At 35.8% G+C, this 17,900-nt stretch overlaps 1 protein-coding gene across 1 annotated transcript in view; it reads right to left on the bottom strand.

Moving 5' to 3' along the window:
* The window catches only part of NF1 (neurofibromin 1), a 202,826-nt gene that overhangs the window by 111,624 nt on the left and 73,302 nt on the right, over positions 1–17,900 (bottom strand). The window contains exons 21-30 of the mRNA XM_008589180.1: positions 16,252–16,692; positions 15,716–15,855; positions 15,306–15,428; positions 14,762–14,845; positions 13,974–14,090; positions 13,187–13,368; positions 12,855–13,066; positions 9,994–10,155; positions 9,746–9,849; positions 709–844 (exon numbers count right to left, since the gene is read on the bottom strand). Of these exons, the coding sequence (XP_008587402.1) occupies positions 709–844; positions 9,746–9,849; positions 9,994–10,155; positions 12,855–13,066; positions 13,187–13,368; positions 13,974–14,090; positions 14,762–14,845; positions 15,306–15,428; positions 15,716–15,855; positions 16,252–16,692 (1,701 nt within the window). The remainder of the gene's footprint in view (positions 1–708; positions 845–9,745; positions 9,850–9,993; positions 10,156–12,854; positions 13,067–13,186; positions 13,369–13,973; positions 14,091–14,761; positions 14,846–15,305; positions 15,429–15,715; positions 15,856–16,251; positions 16,693–17,900) is intronic.

The following is a 17,900-nucleotide window of genomic DNA, read 5'->3' as shown; positions in this document are numbered from 1 at the left end:
TCAGTTTACAAAAGATCAATGTGGATTCGCAGGACCTCCCTTAGAATAAATAAATCATATCTAAAACTGCATATGCAATTCAAAAAAAATAGAAGCCATAAGAGATCACAAACCTAATTCCCTCAACAAGGAGGGAATGACTGTGGACATCTGAACTCAGAAGCATTACTTGCAGTACTAGTGGTAGAAAATCTAATAATTTGGTCTGAATGATGATGCAATATATCTTATGAGTAGCATTCTACAAAGAACAAACAGAACAATCAGTCTGTCCTAGGAAAACCTGACGTATTATATCTTAATGAAGAAACCAAATTTACAGATCAAGCAATTCACAATGCAAAAAGCAAGGAATAGAGCTGCCTTATGTGTGAAAGATGCTGTAAGTAACTGAGGCAAAAGATAAAATAAATAAATAAATTCCATAATATACCTCATTTCAGCAACATCCATCATACCCAATAGACTCAGTGCATTTTAAATTGCTCCCAATGCAAAGAAAATTTAACATTTGAAAGTATTCTCTAAAAGTACTTTCAAATTGTCTCCTAAGCTATTTTTAAGTTTTTTTCAAAGCCAATTCCAACAATTCTTAATGTATTACTCATCCAAATTTACTCAGTATTATTGTCAACCACCCACTATCAGCAGCTAAATTTCTCTTTGGTCAAACATTCTTCTTACGGTAACCTCTAACTTTCAGCATACCTGGTATAAGCAGTGGCACACACTTCGAAGCTGGGGCGGGAACTCTGAGGAGGAACTGATGATAGCATGGAAGAACTTTTCAGTCATCTGAAGAAGGTTCCGCTGGTTTTCCTCAAGGCTCTCTGATGGTTCTAACCTACCAAAAAAAGGAAAGGCAAAATCAAAAAACTTCTGTTCAAAACAAAGAAACAAAATCACTCCTTAAAAAAAGAGATTCTTTAGGAAACATTCAGCCAAATGCAATGTGTGAACAAACTGTAAAAAAGACAATCTTGAGACAACTGGAAAAAATTTAACACAAAACAGATTTTAGGTATTATTAGAGATGATTTTTAATTTTATTGGATGTGGAAATACTTGGGCTTTGTGTGTGTGTTTTTTAAATCTATATCTGTTGAAAACATGATCACTAGGATTTACTTTAAAATACTTGAGCAAAAAAAGGGGGGAATGGAACAGATAAAAATAAGAACAGCAGGTATTCTTCCTATTCACATTCCTCTATATGTATATGCCCATATGAAAAAATTAATACACACATATAAATGATGTGGCTTTTAAAATTTCTCATCAGTAACAGCAAATTACACTGTTTCTGAAATTTATCCATGTTAATTAATATATGATGATCTAGTTCAATTCACTTTACTGCATAATAGTCCATTGTATTGTATACTATGATTTATCTGTTCTATTAATGAACATTTAAAAATTTTCACTACTACAGATACCACTGCAATGAACGCTCATGAGCATATACGAGAGTTTCTCTAAGACAACTATCTAAAAATGAAATTTCTGAGTCATTAAGCATATGCAAATTTTACTTCATTAGGTACTGCCAACAGCTGTACATCTGGTAGTGTATAAGAATTCTTATTCCCCAGCATTGTCACAAATTTAGTGAACCAATCTAGTAGGTACGAAAGGGCTTCTCATGTTTTAAACTTCTATTTCTGCAATTCCTAATAAGGTTAGACAGGCTCCATGTATGAGGGGTCTTCAAAAAGTTCATGGAAAATTCATACTATGAAAAAACTATGCATGGGATTGCAAAATTTTTTTGCACCAAAATAAACTCATACTAACTTGTTATAACAAGTCTAATCAGGATCTAGTTTGCAGGACTAGAAAGGACAAGACATCAGTTTGAAAAGAGCACCTATCAGAACAATATAAATTTTGCTAAAATTGAAGCAAGAACAAACATTAAATTGATGGTGAAGCTTGGGTGGAAAAATGGTGAAATCACTCATGCTTTACAAAAAGTTTGTGGAGGTAATGCTCCAAAGAAATCCGCAGTTTACAAATAGGTAACTCATTTTAGGAAGGGAGGAGACGATGTTGAAGGTGAAGCACACTGAGGTGAGGCAGACCATCCACGTCAATGTGAAAGGAAAAAATTAATCTTGTCTGTGCCATAACTGAAGAGGACCGATGATTAACAGCAGAAATAATACCCAACAACAGACATCTCAATTGGTTCAGCTTTCACAATCCTGTCTGAAAAATCAGTTGAACAAAATTTCTGCACCACAGGTGCCAAAACCATTGCACCCAGATCAGCTGCAGATAAGAGAAGAACTTTTAATGGAAACTTTGAACAAGTGGAATCAAGATTCTGAAGCATTTCTTCAACAAATTGTTATAGGAGATGAAACATAGCTTTATCAGTATGATCTTGAAGATAAAACACAATCAAAGCCATGACTACCAACAGGTGGAAATGGTCCAGTCAAAGCAAAAGTGGACCGGTCAAGAGCAAAGGTCATGGCAACAGTTTAGGATGTTAAAGGCATTTTGCCTGTTGACTTTCTGGAGGGCCAAAAAATTACAACGTCTGCTTATTATGAAAGTGTTTAGAAAAAGTTAGCAAAAGCTTTAGCAGAAAAATGCCTGGGAAACCTTCACCAGAGAGCCCTTCTCCACCACGACAATGCTCCTGCTCATTCCTCTTATCAAACAAGGGCAATTTTATGAGAGTTTCAATAGGAAATCATCAGGCATCCACCTTTTCGTCTGGATTTGGCTCCTTCTGACTTTTTTGTTTGTTTTCTAATCTTAAAAAATCTTTAAAAGGCATCCATTTTTCTTCAGTTAATAACGTAAAAAAGACTGCATTGACATAGTTAAATTCCCAGGACCCTAAGCTGTTTAGGGATGGAATAAATAGCTGATATTATTGCTTACAAAAGTGTCTTGGACTTGATGAAGCTTATGTTGAGAAATAAAGTTTATATTTTTTACTTTTCTATTAATTCCATTTTTCCATGAACTTTCTGAAGTCCCCTCATATTTGTGGCCTTCAGGTTTGCCCTGTTTTGAACTGCCTTTCATACCCAGTCTGACATTTCTAACTGCTAGATGTCCCTTCCACCAGTACCTAAAACTCAGTATGCCCAAAAATGAATTGACTTTTCCATTTACTCTTATGTCCTATCTTGTGCTCCCAATGCTGTCGATGGCACCATCACTATATTAATCACCTCAGTCAGGCTCTCTGGATGTCAATTTTTCCTGCTCTACTTCATTACTCTCCATATCCAATCAGTGTTGTTAATTCTTATCAGTATGTCTAAAGTCTTGATGTTGCAATTAAAGACAGCAATTCTGAAGGCAGACTTACTAGGTTTAAATTTCAACTCTACCAGTTATTAACCATTGAGCTTGGTCACAATAATACTTAACTTCTCTGGGCATGAGTTTTTCTCATCGATAAGATAGAAATAATAAAGAGTACTTTATGGGGTTTAATTTTTACCCAATGGCTATCAAATCTATAAAGCTTTACTCCCCAACTGGCCACCTCTGAACACTTAAAACACATCCCTTATGAAACTCACTATTTAACTACTTACTATGTCTTATCTCCCCTACTAAACTGTAAGCTCTTTGAAGGAAGTATTTACCTTTGTCTTCTTAAAGACTAGTGCAGTACCTTCCCAAAGCAAATATTAAAAAAATACTTATTTTCAATATCTTAACTATTAACTTCCTATTTCTATACTAATTTACATAAATGTTTTGGATACTTAAGTTATTCCAGATTTCTTGCAGTTCACTGTACAATGCAGCATGTGAATACAGTAGGACTTCAGAAATTAATACGGACTGCAAGGTAAGAAAGATTTCATGAAACAGGTGAGTTCTAAAGGAGAAATAGAATCTGCATAGGCAAAAAGAAGTAAGGTATTACAAAAAGAGGAAGAAGGTGAGGTAGGCACTCAATTCAATCCAATAAACATTTATTACTATTTGCCATCTTAGTGTCAGGTGCTGAGGATTCAACAATAATTAGCCTTTGATCTTTCCAAAGAGGGGAAAGACATGTACACCAGGTATTATACACTAGGTAATGATGTAATAAATTAAAGGATATTGTGATACATATATATTTGGTCTCTACCCCTGGTTCTTGGTACATAGCTCCTAATATCCTTAGAATATCCAGAGTGATATGAGTGTCTTTTGTATGACAGTGAGATGACTGGTAGGTGGAGTCCCCTAGAGAGCTTCAGGATGAGGGCTGCTCACTTAAAAGACCAAGGCATTATTAGAGGGTTGGGACTTTCAGCCCACCTCTCAACTTCCAGTGAGGGGAGACGGGTTAAAGGTTGAGTTTATTACCAATGACCAACGACTTAATCAATCATGCCTATGTAATGAAGCCTCCATAAAATTCCAAAAGCTTCCAGGTTGCTGAATACATGGAGGTTGAATAAATGGAGGTGCACAGAGGGTGATATACCTAAAGAGGGCACGGAAACTCCACGCCCTCTTCCCCACACCTTGCCCTATGCATCTTTTCCATCTGGCTGTTTATCTCTATCCTTTACAATAAATACATAAATATAAATAAAGTATTACCCTTACTTTCATGAGCTACTCAAGCAAATTAGCCTACCCTGAGGAGGGGGACGTGGGACTATCTCCAGGCAGACAGTGTCAGAATTGAGTTGAATCATAGGACACCCAGTTGGTATCTGCTGGAGAATTACTTGGCATGTGGGGGAAATTCTGTACACATCTGGAGACTGCTGCATGTGAGTAGAGAGAAACGCAGCTTGTTTTTTCCTTTCCAGATTTAAAAGACAGCAAAGGAGAGAAAGATATGATTAATACGTCAAGGCTGGTGGTTGTCGGAAAGCCAGAGGAAGAAAATGAACTTGGAATATGTGGATAACTGAAAAGACATGGGTCTAAGCATGGGGGTTACATGCAGGGAGAACAGTTAAGAAGCTACAATAGTAATTCAAATCTTAGATACAGAGGACGTAGAAGTTTTGGGATATGAATAAAAAGATTAACAGTTTCTTTAACAAGGCTCAAAGAGATTCCCAGAAACCTTGAAAATTCTTATCTACTTTTTGGGAACTTCTTTTTGAATCAGCATAGTTAGAGGGACATTGTGGTCTGTTTCAGGTGTCCATCTAATACAACACCCTCTAGCCACACTACTCTTACCTCTCACATGCCAATAATAACTTATTGGCTATTCTATATAATCAAGCTTTGTGTTCACTTATTTAAGTGTTTATGTATATAAAACATTTCCCTCAGTCTGATTTTTCAAAGACCCAGCTTTAGGTTTCATAATTTTTTTTCCTATTGTTTTCCTGTTTTTAATTTCAATGATTCCTGCTCTATTTTTTATTTCCTTCTGCTTGCTTTAGGCTTATATTGCTCTTTTTTCTCTAGTTTTATAAGGTGAGAACTTAAATTACTAATTTTAGATCTTTCTTCTTTTCTAATATATACATGTAATGTTATAAATTTCCCTCTAAACACTGCTTTTAGTACATCCCACAAGTTTTGATAAGATATATTTTCATTTTCATACAGATTTTCTTTTTTTCTTTGCATTTCAGTTTGGAAAGGTTCTATTGATATATCTTCAAGCTCACTGATTCTTTCCCTGGTTGTGTCTAGTCTACGAATGAGCCCAAAGATATTCTTCATTTCTGCTACAGTGACTTTGATTTCTAGCATTTTCTTTTGATTCTTTCTTAGGGTATCCATCTCTCTTCTTATATTACCCATCTGTTCTTACACTGTCTACGTTTTCCATACAAGCCCTTTAAGCATGTTAATCATAATTATTTAAAATCTCCAGTCTGACAATTACAAAATCTCTGCCACATCTAAATCTGGTTCTAATGCTTGCTTTGTCTCTTCAGACTGTGAATTTTCTTGCTTGTTAGCATGTCTTGTAGTTTTTTGTTGAAAGCTAGACAAGACGTATCAGGTAACAGAAACTAAAGTAAATAGGCCTTTTGTGTGATGTTTAGGAGTTAGGTTGTGTTTAATGTTTGCTGTAGCTGTAGGTGTCCATTTCCTTTAATGTCCTTGTTTTTGCCTCCCCTGTTGTGTTTGGGTTTCCCTAGAAACTTCTTAAACAGTCCCTGTGTTGCAGCTTTCTCAGCTGTAATCCACTGTTAATATATTGAAGCCCTGTTGATATGATGGAAAAGTATTAGGGAAGGGAAATATTCTATAATCTGATTATATCTCCATTGTTCTATTGGGCCGAAGTCTCTGAGCTGTGACTTTCAGAAGAGGTTCTTAGCCTTTCCCCCTCCATGCCACCCCCACACTTCCTGCCATGTGAGACAGGAAGGGCTAGAGGGAACTAGAGATGGCTAATTTGCCCATCCTCCAGGTCAGATAAGGTTCTGATAAAGTAGTTTCTCCTGAGAGCAGGCCTTTGTTTGGATAACAGAATACTATGGACATATTTTTAAATGGTTACTTTACCCCTTCCCTTGCACAAGGCACAAGGGGATTTTTCTCCCATCTTCACCATGAAAACGTGGTAAGGCTTCTGGAGGTAAAGCTCACAGAAGTGTGTGGGGGCCCCAGGAGCTTTAACTCTCAGGCTAGTCCTCACTCAGCCTCCAGCAACTTATCAATTACGGTCTAAGCATTCTGACCAGTTACTGGCTCCAGCAGCAGCTTCTCCTGGTAAACTGTGATTCTTCGTATTCACCTGTCTCTCCAGTTTTGGGGTGGTGATTTGCCCCGTAAACTCAATTCTCTGATGGATCTAAGAAGAGTTGCTGATTTTCAATTTTTCAACTTTTTTCTTGTTGTGAACATGGAGTGGTGACTTTCAAGCTCTTTACATACCAGAGAGAGCCTCGATCTGATTTAAGCAACCTGAATATATTAAGTTTGCCACCTAATTCTTTTATCTGCACCACAGCACTTAATATAGTAGATTTATTTTAGGCAGTTAGTTCACTCTCTAAGTAATTCTTTAACCTTTAGAAAGTGAAATTACTTAATAACAAATTTATTCAAGTCAAGATAAAAAAAATCAACATACAAAAATAAGTAGCATTTCTATACAGTAACAACAAACTATCCAAAAAAGAAATCAAGAAAACAACCCCATTTACAATAGCATCCAAAAAAAAAACCAACTTAGGAATAAATTTAACCAGGAAGATGAAAGATCTGAAACAAAAAACCCAACTTAGGAATAAATTTAACCAGGAAGATGAAAGATCTGTACCCTGAAAACTATAAAACATTGATGAAAGAAACTGAAGATGACACAGATAAATGGAAAGATATCCTGTGCTGATAAATTAGAAGAATTAATACTGTTAAAATGTCCATACTACCCAAAGCAATCTACAGATCCAATGGAATCTTTATTAAAATTCCAATGACATTTTCCACAGAAATAGAAAAAAAATCCTAAAATTTGTATGGAACCACAAAAGATACTGTATAGCTAAAGAAATCTTGAACAAAAAGACAAGAGTTAGGGGTATCACACTATCTGACTTTAAAATATACTATATAAAGCTGTAATAACCAAAACAATACTGTACTGGCATAAAAACAGACGAACAGATAAATGAAACTGAATAGAAAGCCCAGAAATAAACCCATGCACTTACAGCCAACTGATTTTTGGCAAAGGTACCAAAAATGTACACTGCAGAAAGGACAGCCTTTTCAATAGGTGATGCTAAAAAAATCTGGATATCCACTTGCAGAAGATTGAAACTAGACCCCTATCTCTAACCATAAACAAAAATCAGCTCAAAATGGATGAAAGACCTAAATTTAAGACTCAAAACTGTGAAATTACTAGAAGAAAACACAGGGGAAACACTACACAAAATGGGAATGGGCAGTGTTTTTTTGAGGAAGACTATAAAGACATAGGTTGCTAAAGCAAAGATACACACATGGGACTACATCAAACTAAAAAGCTTCTGCACAGCAGGGGACACAATTAAAGTGAAGAGAAAACCCACAGATTGAGAGAAAGTGTTTGCAAACTACACATCAGACAAGGGGTTAATGTCCAGAATATATAAGGAATTCAACAACAAAAAACCAAATAATCCAATTAAAAAATGGGCAAGGGATCTGAACAGACATTTCTCAAAAGAAGACATACAAATGGCCAATAGGCACATGAAAAAAGCTCAAAATCACTAATCATCAGGGAAATGCAAATTAAAACCACAATGAGTTAGAATGGCTATTCTCAACAAGACAGAAACAATTGCTGGCGAGGATGTGGAGAAAAAGCAACTCTCCTACATTGTTGCTGGGCATGTAAATTGCTACAGCTATTATGGAAATAGTATGGAGGTTCCTAAGAAAACGAGAAATAGATCTACCTTAAAACCCAGCTATCCCACTGCTGGGTATATAACCAAAGGAAATGAATATACCAAAAAGACACCCGCACTCTCATGTTCACGGCAACACTATTCACAATAGCCAAGAGATAGAACTAACCTAAATGCCTAAATGGATTAAAAAACCCTGTGGTATATACACATAATGGAATACTATTCAGCTATTACAGTAAAATGAAATCTTATCATTTGCAGCAACATGGATGGAACTGGAAACCAATCATGTTAAGTGAAATAAGTCAGGCACATAAAGACAAATACCACATATCACTCATATGTGGAATCTAAAAAAAAAAAAAAAAAAAGCAGCTCTCATAGAAGTAGAGAACAGAATAATGGTTACCAGAGGTTGTGAGGAGGGTGGGAGGAAAAGTGATGGACTGATGGGTGCAAAACCATGCTAACTACCCTAAATCAATTGTTCTGTGTATACATGTATTAAAACAACACACAATGGTTACCAGAGGCTGGAGGGAAGGGGGGTGGTGGGGAGAGGTGGTAGACTAACAGGTACAAAACTATGCTACCTACCTAAGTGAATGATTTTGCAGTATATAGTAGATGCACGTATTAAAACAACACACTGTACCCCACAACATACATAAAGGCAAATGTTAAAATTTTAAAAAATTTTTTTAATCAAGTTGAAAAACTATGTATATGAGGGTACTTCAACAAGTTCACAGAAGAACTCATACTATCTTTTAATTCTATTTTCCACGAACTTTTTTAAGTACCCTCACACAATATATCATATATATTAAGCATTCCCATTATAATATATATTTTCTACAATTACATATAAGTAGATGCAAATACACAGAAAAAGAACAGAACAGACTAAACCAGTAACAGTCCCTGGAGGTGGTAGTCAAAGACATCTTTATGATAACTGTAATTTTTTTTTTTTTTAAGAAAAACGTTATTTGTGTATAAGTTGTATAATTAAAAACTAATTGTAAGGGGCCGAGCCCATGGCGCACTCGGGAGAGTGCAGCGCTGGGAGCGCAGCAGCGCCATGGGTTCGGATCCTATATAGGGATGGCCAGTGCACTCACTGGCTGAGCGTGCTGCTGCCAGTCTCAAAAAGGACAAAAAAAAAAAACTAATTGTAAGAGTCAAGGGGAGAAGGCCAGCCCGTGGCTCACTTGGGAGAGTGTGGTGCTGATAACACCAAGGCCACGGGTTCGGATCCCTATATAGGGATGGCTGGTTAGCTCACTTGGGAAAGCGTCGTGCTGACAACACCAAGTCAAGGGTTAAGATCCCCTTACCGGTCATTTTTTCATGAAAAAAAAAAAAAGAGTCAAGAGGAGAAATTATAAGGGTCTTGCTTCATGCAGCGATAGTAAAACAATGGAGAGCAGACAAACCTGGTAGGATCCACTTCAAAGCTAACATGCTGCCAGTCAGAGGATGTGATAACAATTCGTAATAAAGGATCCAGGAGTTTTTGTAGGTAGGTAGCACCATATACCTAAAGAAACACACAAGTAGCAATTTATTATACATGCTCTATATATTTTGCATTAAAAGAAGACAATCTGCTCTGCACATTCTGTAAATAATCATTGCCTGACATACCTTAGCACAAAATTAAAAAAAAAAAAACAATACAAACCTTGAAACAGAATGTCATTATTTTACTGGCCAAGCTGTTGCCTCGGAAAAGAGTCTGCATGGAGTCTGCCAATTCTACTTCCTTAGAAAACATGTTCCAGAGCAGTTGGTAGAGTAAATGCCGAGAATCAAATAGAGTAACCAGAACTCGAGCTAGTTCATCCTAAGAACAAACCAAATTGTGTTAAGTGAACAATCCCATTTTTTTCTTAAGCAAGAGGCTGAATATTGGCAAGAAGGCAAATCCAAATTGACAGCCGCCTGCTAAATCAAGGTAGATGGTGACTAATATTTCCCCTGAGATTTATCTGTGTACATTTGTCTATGATAGGTGACTGTATGTCTACAATAGCTGTTAATTCTATGGATTAATTGGTGAAGGATAAGAAAGGCCTAGGTTTTACCAGGAAACAAAAATTCCAGGATTCAGCTCAAATTATATTGCAAAATAGACAGACTGACAGCAAAGAGTTTAGTTTGATTTGTACAAATCATTTTCTTAGAAAATCATTGAGCAGAAATGAGACTTTGGGGACCAGAAGAGCTCTATTCTCTCCTCACATGGGTAGGGGAACTCAGTGAACACTGAAAATGGACTAGGCAGAGAAACAAAAAAAATGGAAAGACTATAGGAAAACTACTGGAAATTCAGAACCCAGAGATCAGCCAGATTTCTAGGAGGGGGTCAGTAGGAGCCGAACTTCCCATCTATTACCTCAATGATAACCATTATAATTCCCTACAGTAAAGTAGTTTTTGATACACTCAAGAAAAATGATCTGATAGTAAATCACCGTATAACCAAATGTTGAGAAGAGATCTGGAGAGAAAAGGGGTAGCCATAAAAAGATGCCTCAACCCTCAAGCAGTGACAACAAAAGCCAGAATCATGGCCCACAGCCCTCTAATTCTTGCCTGATCCTAGATTACAATAATCTGATATTTAAGTAAAGGAAAAAGTTTAATAAGCCTAACAACAAATAATCTAGAAGCCAAAAATTATGAAGACCCAACATTCTGCTTTACCCTCTATGGTTACATAATATATATTTGACTAGATATAAAAACTCCAATTATGAGAAACTATTTTTAGACTATTCTTCTAAATTTTTTGCTCCAATCCCTCCCCACTAAATTCTGAAAACTTTAGGCAACAGAATTTAAAAACATATTTACAAAACAGAATTACATTTTTTTTTTCGTCCTTTTTGAGGCCGGCCGCACCACGCTCAGCCAGTGAGCGCTGTGAGCGCACCGGTCATCCACATATAGGATCCGAACCCGCGGTGCTGCTGCACTCCCAGCGCCACACTCTCCCGAGTGCGCCACGGGCTCGGCCCAAGAATTACATTTTAAAAATATCTTGTATTCAGTTCTCCTTTAGATACAGCTCTAACAGATCTGGCCTAATATAAAATTCCTTCTCAAAATAAAGTCATTTAATATATAAAACTTATTAGAAATGATTTATTGTAAGAAAACAAAATGAATTAAAGCTTTTTGACTTAACTGATTCCTTTTTCATTAGGAGAAAATACTGAGTATTTTTAGTGCTAAATACAGGTAGGTGTTAAAAAGCTAATGCGGAATACCCATTTTCAAAACATTTGAAGATCTGAACTAATTTCAGACTTCAAGAGAATTTCAATAATTTGTGGGTGTGTGGCTTACTGATGTGTATAAAATTTTAGTTATGCAAGATGAATAAGTTCTAGAGATATGCCATGCAACATCATGTCTATAGATACCAATCCTGTACTGTACATTTAGAAATCTGTTAATAGGGTAGATCTCATGGCTTACCAATGTGTATAAAATTTTAGTTATGCAAGATGAATAAGTTCTAGAGATATGCCATGCAACGTCATGTCTATAGATACCAATCCTGTACTGTACATTTAGAAATCTGTTAATAGGGTAGATCTCATGTTAAGTGTTCTTACCAAAATAAAACAAAATCATCAGAGGAAAAGCATTTGACATGGTAGCGGCAAGGGTACTCCAAGGCAGAAACAAGTCTAACATGTTTGAGGAATAGAAGGTAGCCAGTATGGCTTAAGTTTGGTGAATAAAAAAGTAAAATGGCATAAAATGATATCAAAGATGAGGCAGGGCCCAGATCAGGTACAGCCTTGTAGGCCAGGGTAAGGATTTTGAATTTTACTCTAAGTATGAGAAATATGATCCTGCAGCTTTAAAGCAAAAACAAACCTAAAGGCAATGACAGATTACTGTTATAATTTAATACAGTGAAATAATATTTGGTACAACATAAACCAAATGGCTTTTTAACATGGAAAAGGACAACAACCCTTTTCAAAGGTTTAGCATATATTATTAAGAATGATGTGGTTTTAAGAAAATTTTTCATTAAATTAAGAGGGAGGCCAAATAGCCATATTATGTCTTCAGTGTTAAAATGAGCATTATAACAATTTCAAATGCAAAATAGAGTGCTTTTTTAAAAAAAATTGTACATTACAGAAAAAAGAATAGCGAACTGGAAGTAGTAAATAAGCACAAATCATGGATTCCAGTTCTATTGTTACTAACAACTAACTAAAATTCGGTTTAACTTAATTACCTTATCTATAAAGACACTGGACCAGATTAGCAATTTTTAATTTTCTTTTAATCATTGTCTAAATGAAATTTTTCAGTGGGGTGGAATGAGAGAACACTAGAGTAAGGGCTAGCAGCGCCAACCACTCCCCACACCTGAATACCACTCAACTAAATGTCTAGTTTCTTCCAGCTCTAAAATTTTACCAATTCGTTAAATAAACATTTATTGAACAAATATATTTGGAAGCATTTGCTATGTGCCAGCTATTCTTCTTTCCTACTTCTCAATAAACTTACCCACTGAGAACAAGGGACCACATTGGCCAGAGCCATAGCTATAGGAAGCTCTCCCTGATCACCCATCATTGTGACCAGTTCCACCAGTCTCTCAAACCGATCTGCCAACACCGTTTCTGCAAGTGTGTCAAATTCTGTGCCTTGTTGAAGGATTTTTGTAAGAACTTCCATAAATGTAGCTCTTGTCTGGAGATCCTTGTGATAACCTAAACCTGATATGGACAGATAGATGCAAATTTATTAACATGGCCTTGCTGAAGTAATCTTTACTTGTCTTACATGCCAGTTCTCTAAGCTTTATATTTCTTTATGAAGCTTTCATTTGATCTTACCTATTGAGTGCATGAGCCCACTGTCCACATTAGCATTGAGTAAGTTTGACATTGCAAGGACTGTACAGTGCCTCAGTGATGCCAGCCTCCGAGACATGCCACGTTTCCTGCCACCTGTTTGTGCATTTTCATCTTCAACTTCACTACAGTCATTCAAAAGGTTCATAAATAATGTGAAGTACCTGAGAAATAAGAAGACTGACCCTTACACACTGAAGGCCACATCAACCAGAAAGCTAACTAGACATTCTAAAATAATCACATGTGCATCACATGAGTGGCCCTGGGGTATCTGCTTCTCTCTAGCCTTGGGGTAATCAGCCCCGGTGGCTCATTATGAAGAGTGCTGTGTTGAATACGATTTTATCCTAATAAAGCCCAGTACACGTTTCATAACATAAACACCAAACAGATGCAATGTTTCCTGGTAAAAGTGTCACTTTTTAAGGTTTAACATATAAAATTAGTGCTCCAAACAGTTTAGACAATGTCATTCAAAATGACTTAATGAAGCAGCTGGGTTTTACTAAAAGTAAAAATTCATTGATCACATTATTTTGTTTAAAAACCACAAACACAGTCGTTTTCCTATCCCAGTCCTGCATGGGGAATATTTCTTCATAAGTGTGGTATATTTTATGAGACAGCAGCCAATGACTATACTACCAGAGCAATTAGGTCCATTTCCTAAACATAACCATTTGCCACTTTGGCTACACTTGCTTTGTTTTGTGGTTTGTGGGGCTTTATTTGTTTTTTGCTTTGTGTTTTGGTGACTGAAATTTACTTAAGAAATAACTGTGATTTGGCTTCCATCAATTCCACACCATCTCCTTCCTCAGGCTGCAGCGGAAGACCAGCCAGGAGTGAAACTACGGCTTCCATGCTTGCCTGGTCCAAATCTCTGAAGAAAAAAAAATTATAGACTGTAAGTCTTTCAGGTTCTTCCACTCCACCTTCTCCTCAAATAAACCTCTTACTAACAGATACAAACTTTAGGAACTACCTATTTCATTAAACAAATTATTAGTGCAACCTCAATAATTTAAGTTAACATACAGACTTCAGAATGCAAAACCACTTCAAATTGGGGAGAAGGAAGTAACTTTCTACAAAGTAATCTTGGCAAAATAATTACCTTGAATCAAAAGTATGTACAAAAGTATATAAAACCAGGCTTTCCCAAAGAAACATGTAAACGGTTATTATGTAGTTCATAGTGTTTAATCACTTTCTGATAAGTGTCAATAAGTATTTATTATTAAAGCAAACAAGCAATTCCGTCTTAGAAACACTCAATACAATTAAGTTCCTCACAGAATACATCTATCTAATACAAAATAAATACAATCTAAGGCTTTACATATCTTATTTTCCAATTTGTTATTTACTGAAAGTCTTTCATTTAAAAAAATTAGTAAAGATTAACATCTTCATATCTTTCAAATGCAAAAGCTTAGCAAATAAAAAACAGCTTAAATACATAAACATAAAATATATGTATAACAGCTGTAATGAAGTAGATTAAAACCTGCTAATACTTAAAGGTCATTCTCTCTTTTTTTTTTTTTTTACCTTGTAAGACATTTTACATCGTCATCTGCTGCTTGGTTTGATGTTCCCATAACCCAGTCTGTCAAGTATTCTACCATCTTATTCCTATAGAATGGTGGAGAAAAGGGAAATAACAATTTTACTAAAGGCACAGACACACACCTTTAATCATATAAGATTTTTTAATAGTGCACATAATTTGCCAAATAACCCGGGTGACATGACCACTCTATAAAAGAGACATTGCTATCACAGATGTTAAAGTCAGAAAGGCACAAACACAAGCACCTTAGATATTGATTCTCTGCACTGGCCCTTGGCTCTGGTATCAGTTTGGTAACAGAATCAAATTCTTAGTTCAAGTATAGCACAATTCTAGAAAAAGAGAACATTTCCATGGGCACAAAGCTTTAGGAAATGTGAAAAGACAAGCAGAGAAAATAAACATACGAAGTGCTCCTTTTTCACCTCCCCCTTCCCTTCAGTAACTAGGTACCTACTATTTTTCTGTACTTCATTTAACATCAGATTTACAAAATCCTACTTTGCTCTTTTGACGACTCACCTAAATTTCATCTCTTGACAAAATGAGAGGTCATCTCTCCTTGCCATCATTACTTCAACTAACTGACACAGTTTTGTTTTTATTTGAATTGCATGGACCAAATTCCCAAGCACACGAACATATCTATTGAGATACAGAAATATTTAAAATTATCAGATACAGACAGAACAGGAGGTATTATAAATGCTTTAATCTCTAAGTAAAATGACTAAATGCAAGTTTAAAAATAAGATTTTAATTTTATTTATATGAGAACATACACAACTTCTGGTTGCCTTATTATGTCCCCCTACTTTGGGTACAGTAAAGAACAAGATAACCATTTCATCAGTAACTATCAATATCAATGCATAAGACGTTTTTCTTATCTCTTGAAATGTGTTTCTGCTACATTTCAGTAGAATGCTTACCTGACCAGATTTAACATCATTGTTTCAATGCTAGCTTGTCCCAGATGTTCAGAGCTGCCTTCAGTATGATTATCTAGTAAGTTCTTCATTATAGCTATGGTTTGCTCTACAAATTGAGTATTGGTGTCAGTCAATAATACCTATACAAAGAACCAAATACATTGTTGATTTGCCATCAATGCACAGAACACAGGCTACAGGGAGATAAAACTGACTTATCGAAATATCATATACATGCAGAAATGTACCCACAGGCATATACCCAAACAAGCACATAGATACACACAGACACTCATACCCATACCAAGACATTTATACCCTTAGGCAAGCTCACACACCAGAGTTCCTAAGAAGCAAACTGATGCCTATATAGATGACTCTTCTTTCTGAAATATTTTTGCCTGTTTTTAAAAACTGTAAGTGAATACTCACGCCAGTACCTAATTTAAATAATCTGAAATCAAAAGGCTTCATTATTTCAAATAAGACACTGTATTCATAGGGAAGGGTGAAAAATAAAGCAGAGAACACTTTACCTGTCCTTGGGAGTCAAAAAACTTGCTGATGGTATTCTTCAACTTGTTAAACAGCATTGGATAAAGAGCAGGACTCAATTCTAGACCCACCAGATCCTTAACATTGGTCCGTATTTGAAGTCCCACTTTCTCATGGTTACACACCATTAAGGATAGTAGCCGATCCATAAATTTGCTGACAGGTGTATCTGCGTTTCCCTCTGAGGACATCACTGAAATCATGGAACCCTTACGTTCGCTGACTGGGCCCATAGGTGGGCTATAGGTTGCAAGGCCAGAATTGCTTCTCTGCTGCAGGCACACACCCCCAAGGGCACAAAGGAAGCCAGTCATGTTGATCCACTCCTGCAGGGAGTCTGTATCAGACAAATCTATGGATCCTCCTCCACTCACATGGGACATTCGCCTCTTAACAATGGTCTTGTGAAGGCTTTCGGCAGCCTAAACACAAATTTTTTGTGTGTGAAAAGCATGAATTCAACATAAATTGGTTGAGAACTTGACAAGTTACTCTTTATCTAACATTCTTTCCATGAAAAAAGTACATTTTTTACATTTTAAAAATCAAAGCTTGAAATTACCACGTACAAGGATACTTCAAAAAATTCATGGAAAAATGGAATTAAAAGATAATATGAATCTTTTCATGAACTTTTTGAAGACTCTTCGTTCATTTTTAAAGAGCCACTGATTTGTCCTAACTAGACTAATATAATAACCAAGAGCATAAAATTTCTTTTAAAAAGCTTTGGTTCACATGGATGAACCTTGAAAATGTTATTCTAAGTTAAAGAAGCCAGTCACAAATCCCACATTTCTATCATTCCATTTATAGGAAACGTCCAGAATAGGCAAACCTACAGAGACAGAAAGTAAATTAGCTATTGCCCAGGAATGGAGAGGTGGAGAAGTGGGGGCTTAAGGGTAGACACAAAGCTAAAAAGTATGGGGTTTTTGGTTTTTTTCTTTTGAGGTGGTAAAAATATTCTAAAATTGCTTGTGGTGATGGTTGCACAACTCTGTAAATATACTAAAAGCAGTCACTGAATAGGACACTTTAAATGAGTGAATTGTATAGTATGTGAATTATATATCAATTAAATAGTTAACAAAAAAAGAGCTTTCATTCTAAAGCTACATGTCCTTGCCAAATAATGATATTAGGTACACAATTCTGCTTCACAAAAACATAATTTTTTTCTCATTCTAATTAAGCATGACGGGAAAAGAGCAATGAGAGAATATCCAGTTTTTCTAAAACACCTAACAATAACAGCAATATGGCATTACAAATTATATGCATGCAAACACCAATTAATTGTTAATTTCTGGGGTAATAGATGTAGGTTGACAATAGTAGACAAATGAAATGATATAGTCGATAATAATAAGCTGATGAATAAATTGTCCAAACTTTAAAATTTCATTTAACCTATGGGTTCAATCTTATGCCCACAAGATCAGTTAATTAGAATATCTAACTAAATAGCAAAATTAATTATTTCAATTTTAATTTATTTTTCTCTGCCTCTGTTGCCCCTTTTCTGAAAATTCTATGACATACCCTGATGAAGGGAGAAAGGGTAAGAAAAAAAATGAAAGAATGATTTCCACCATAAATGGTCTCTAGCAGTTCTGTCCAATATTTC

The sequence above is a fragment of the Galeopterus variegatus genome, unplaced genomic scaffold (genome assembly GCF_000696425.1).
Source record: "Galeopterus variegatus unplaced genomic scaffold, G_variegatus-3.0.2 Scaffold134, whole genome shotgun sequence".
Classification (NCBI taxonomy): domain Eukaryota; kingdom Metazoa; phylum Chordata; class Mammalia; order Dermoptera; family Cynocephalidae; genus Galeopterus; species Galeopterus variegatus.
The sequence above is the reverse complement of the archived record's forward strand: the minus strand, read 5'-3'. Positions and strand labels throughout refer to the sequence as shown.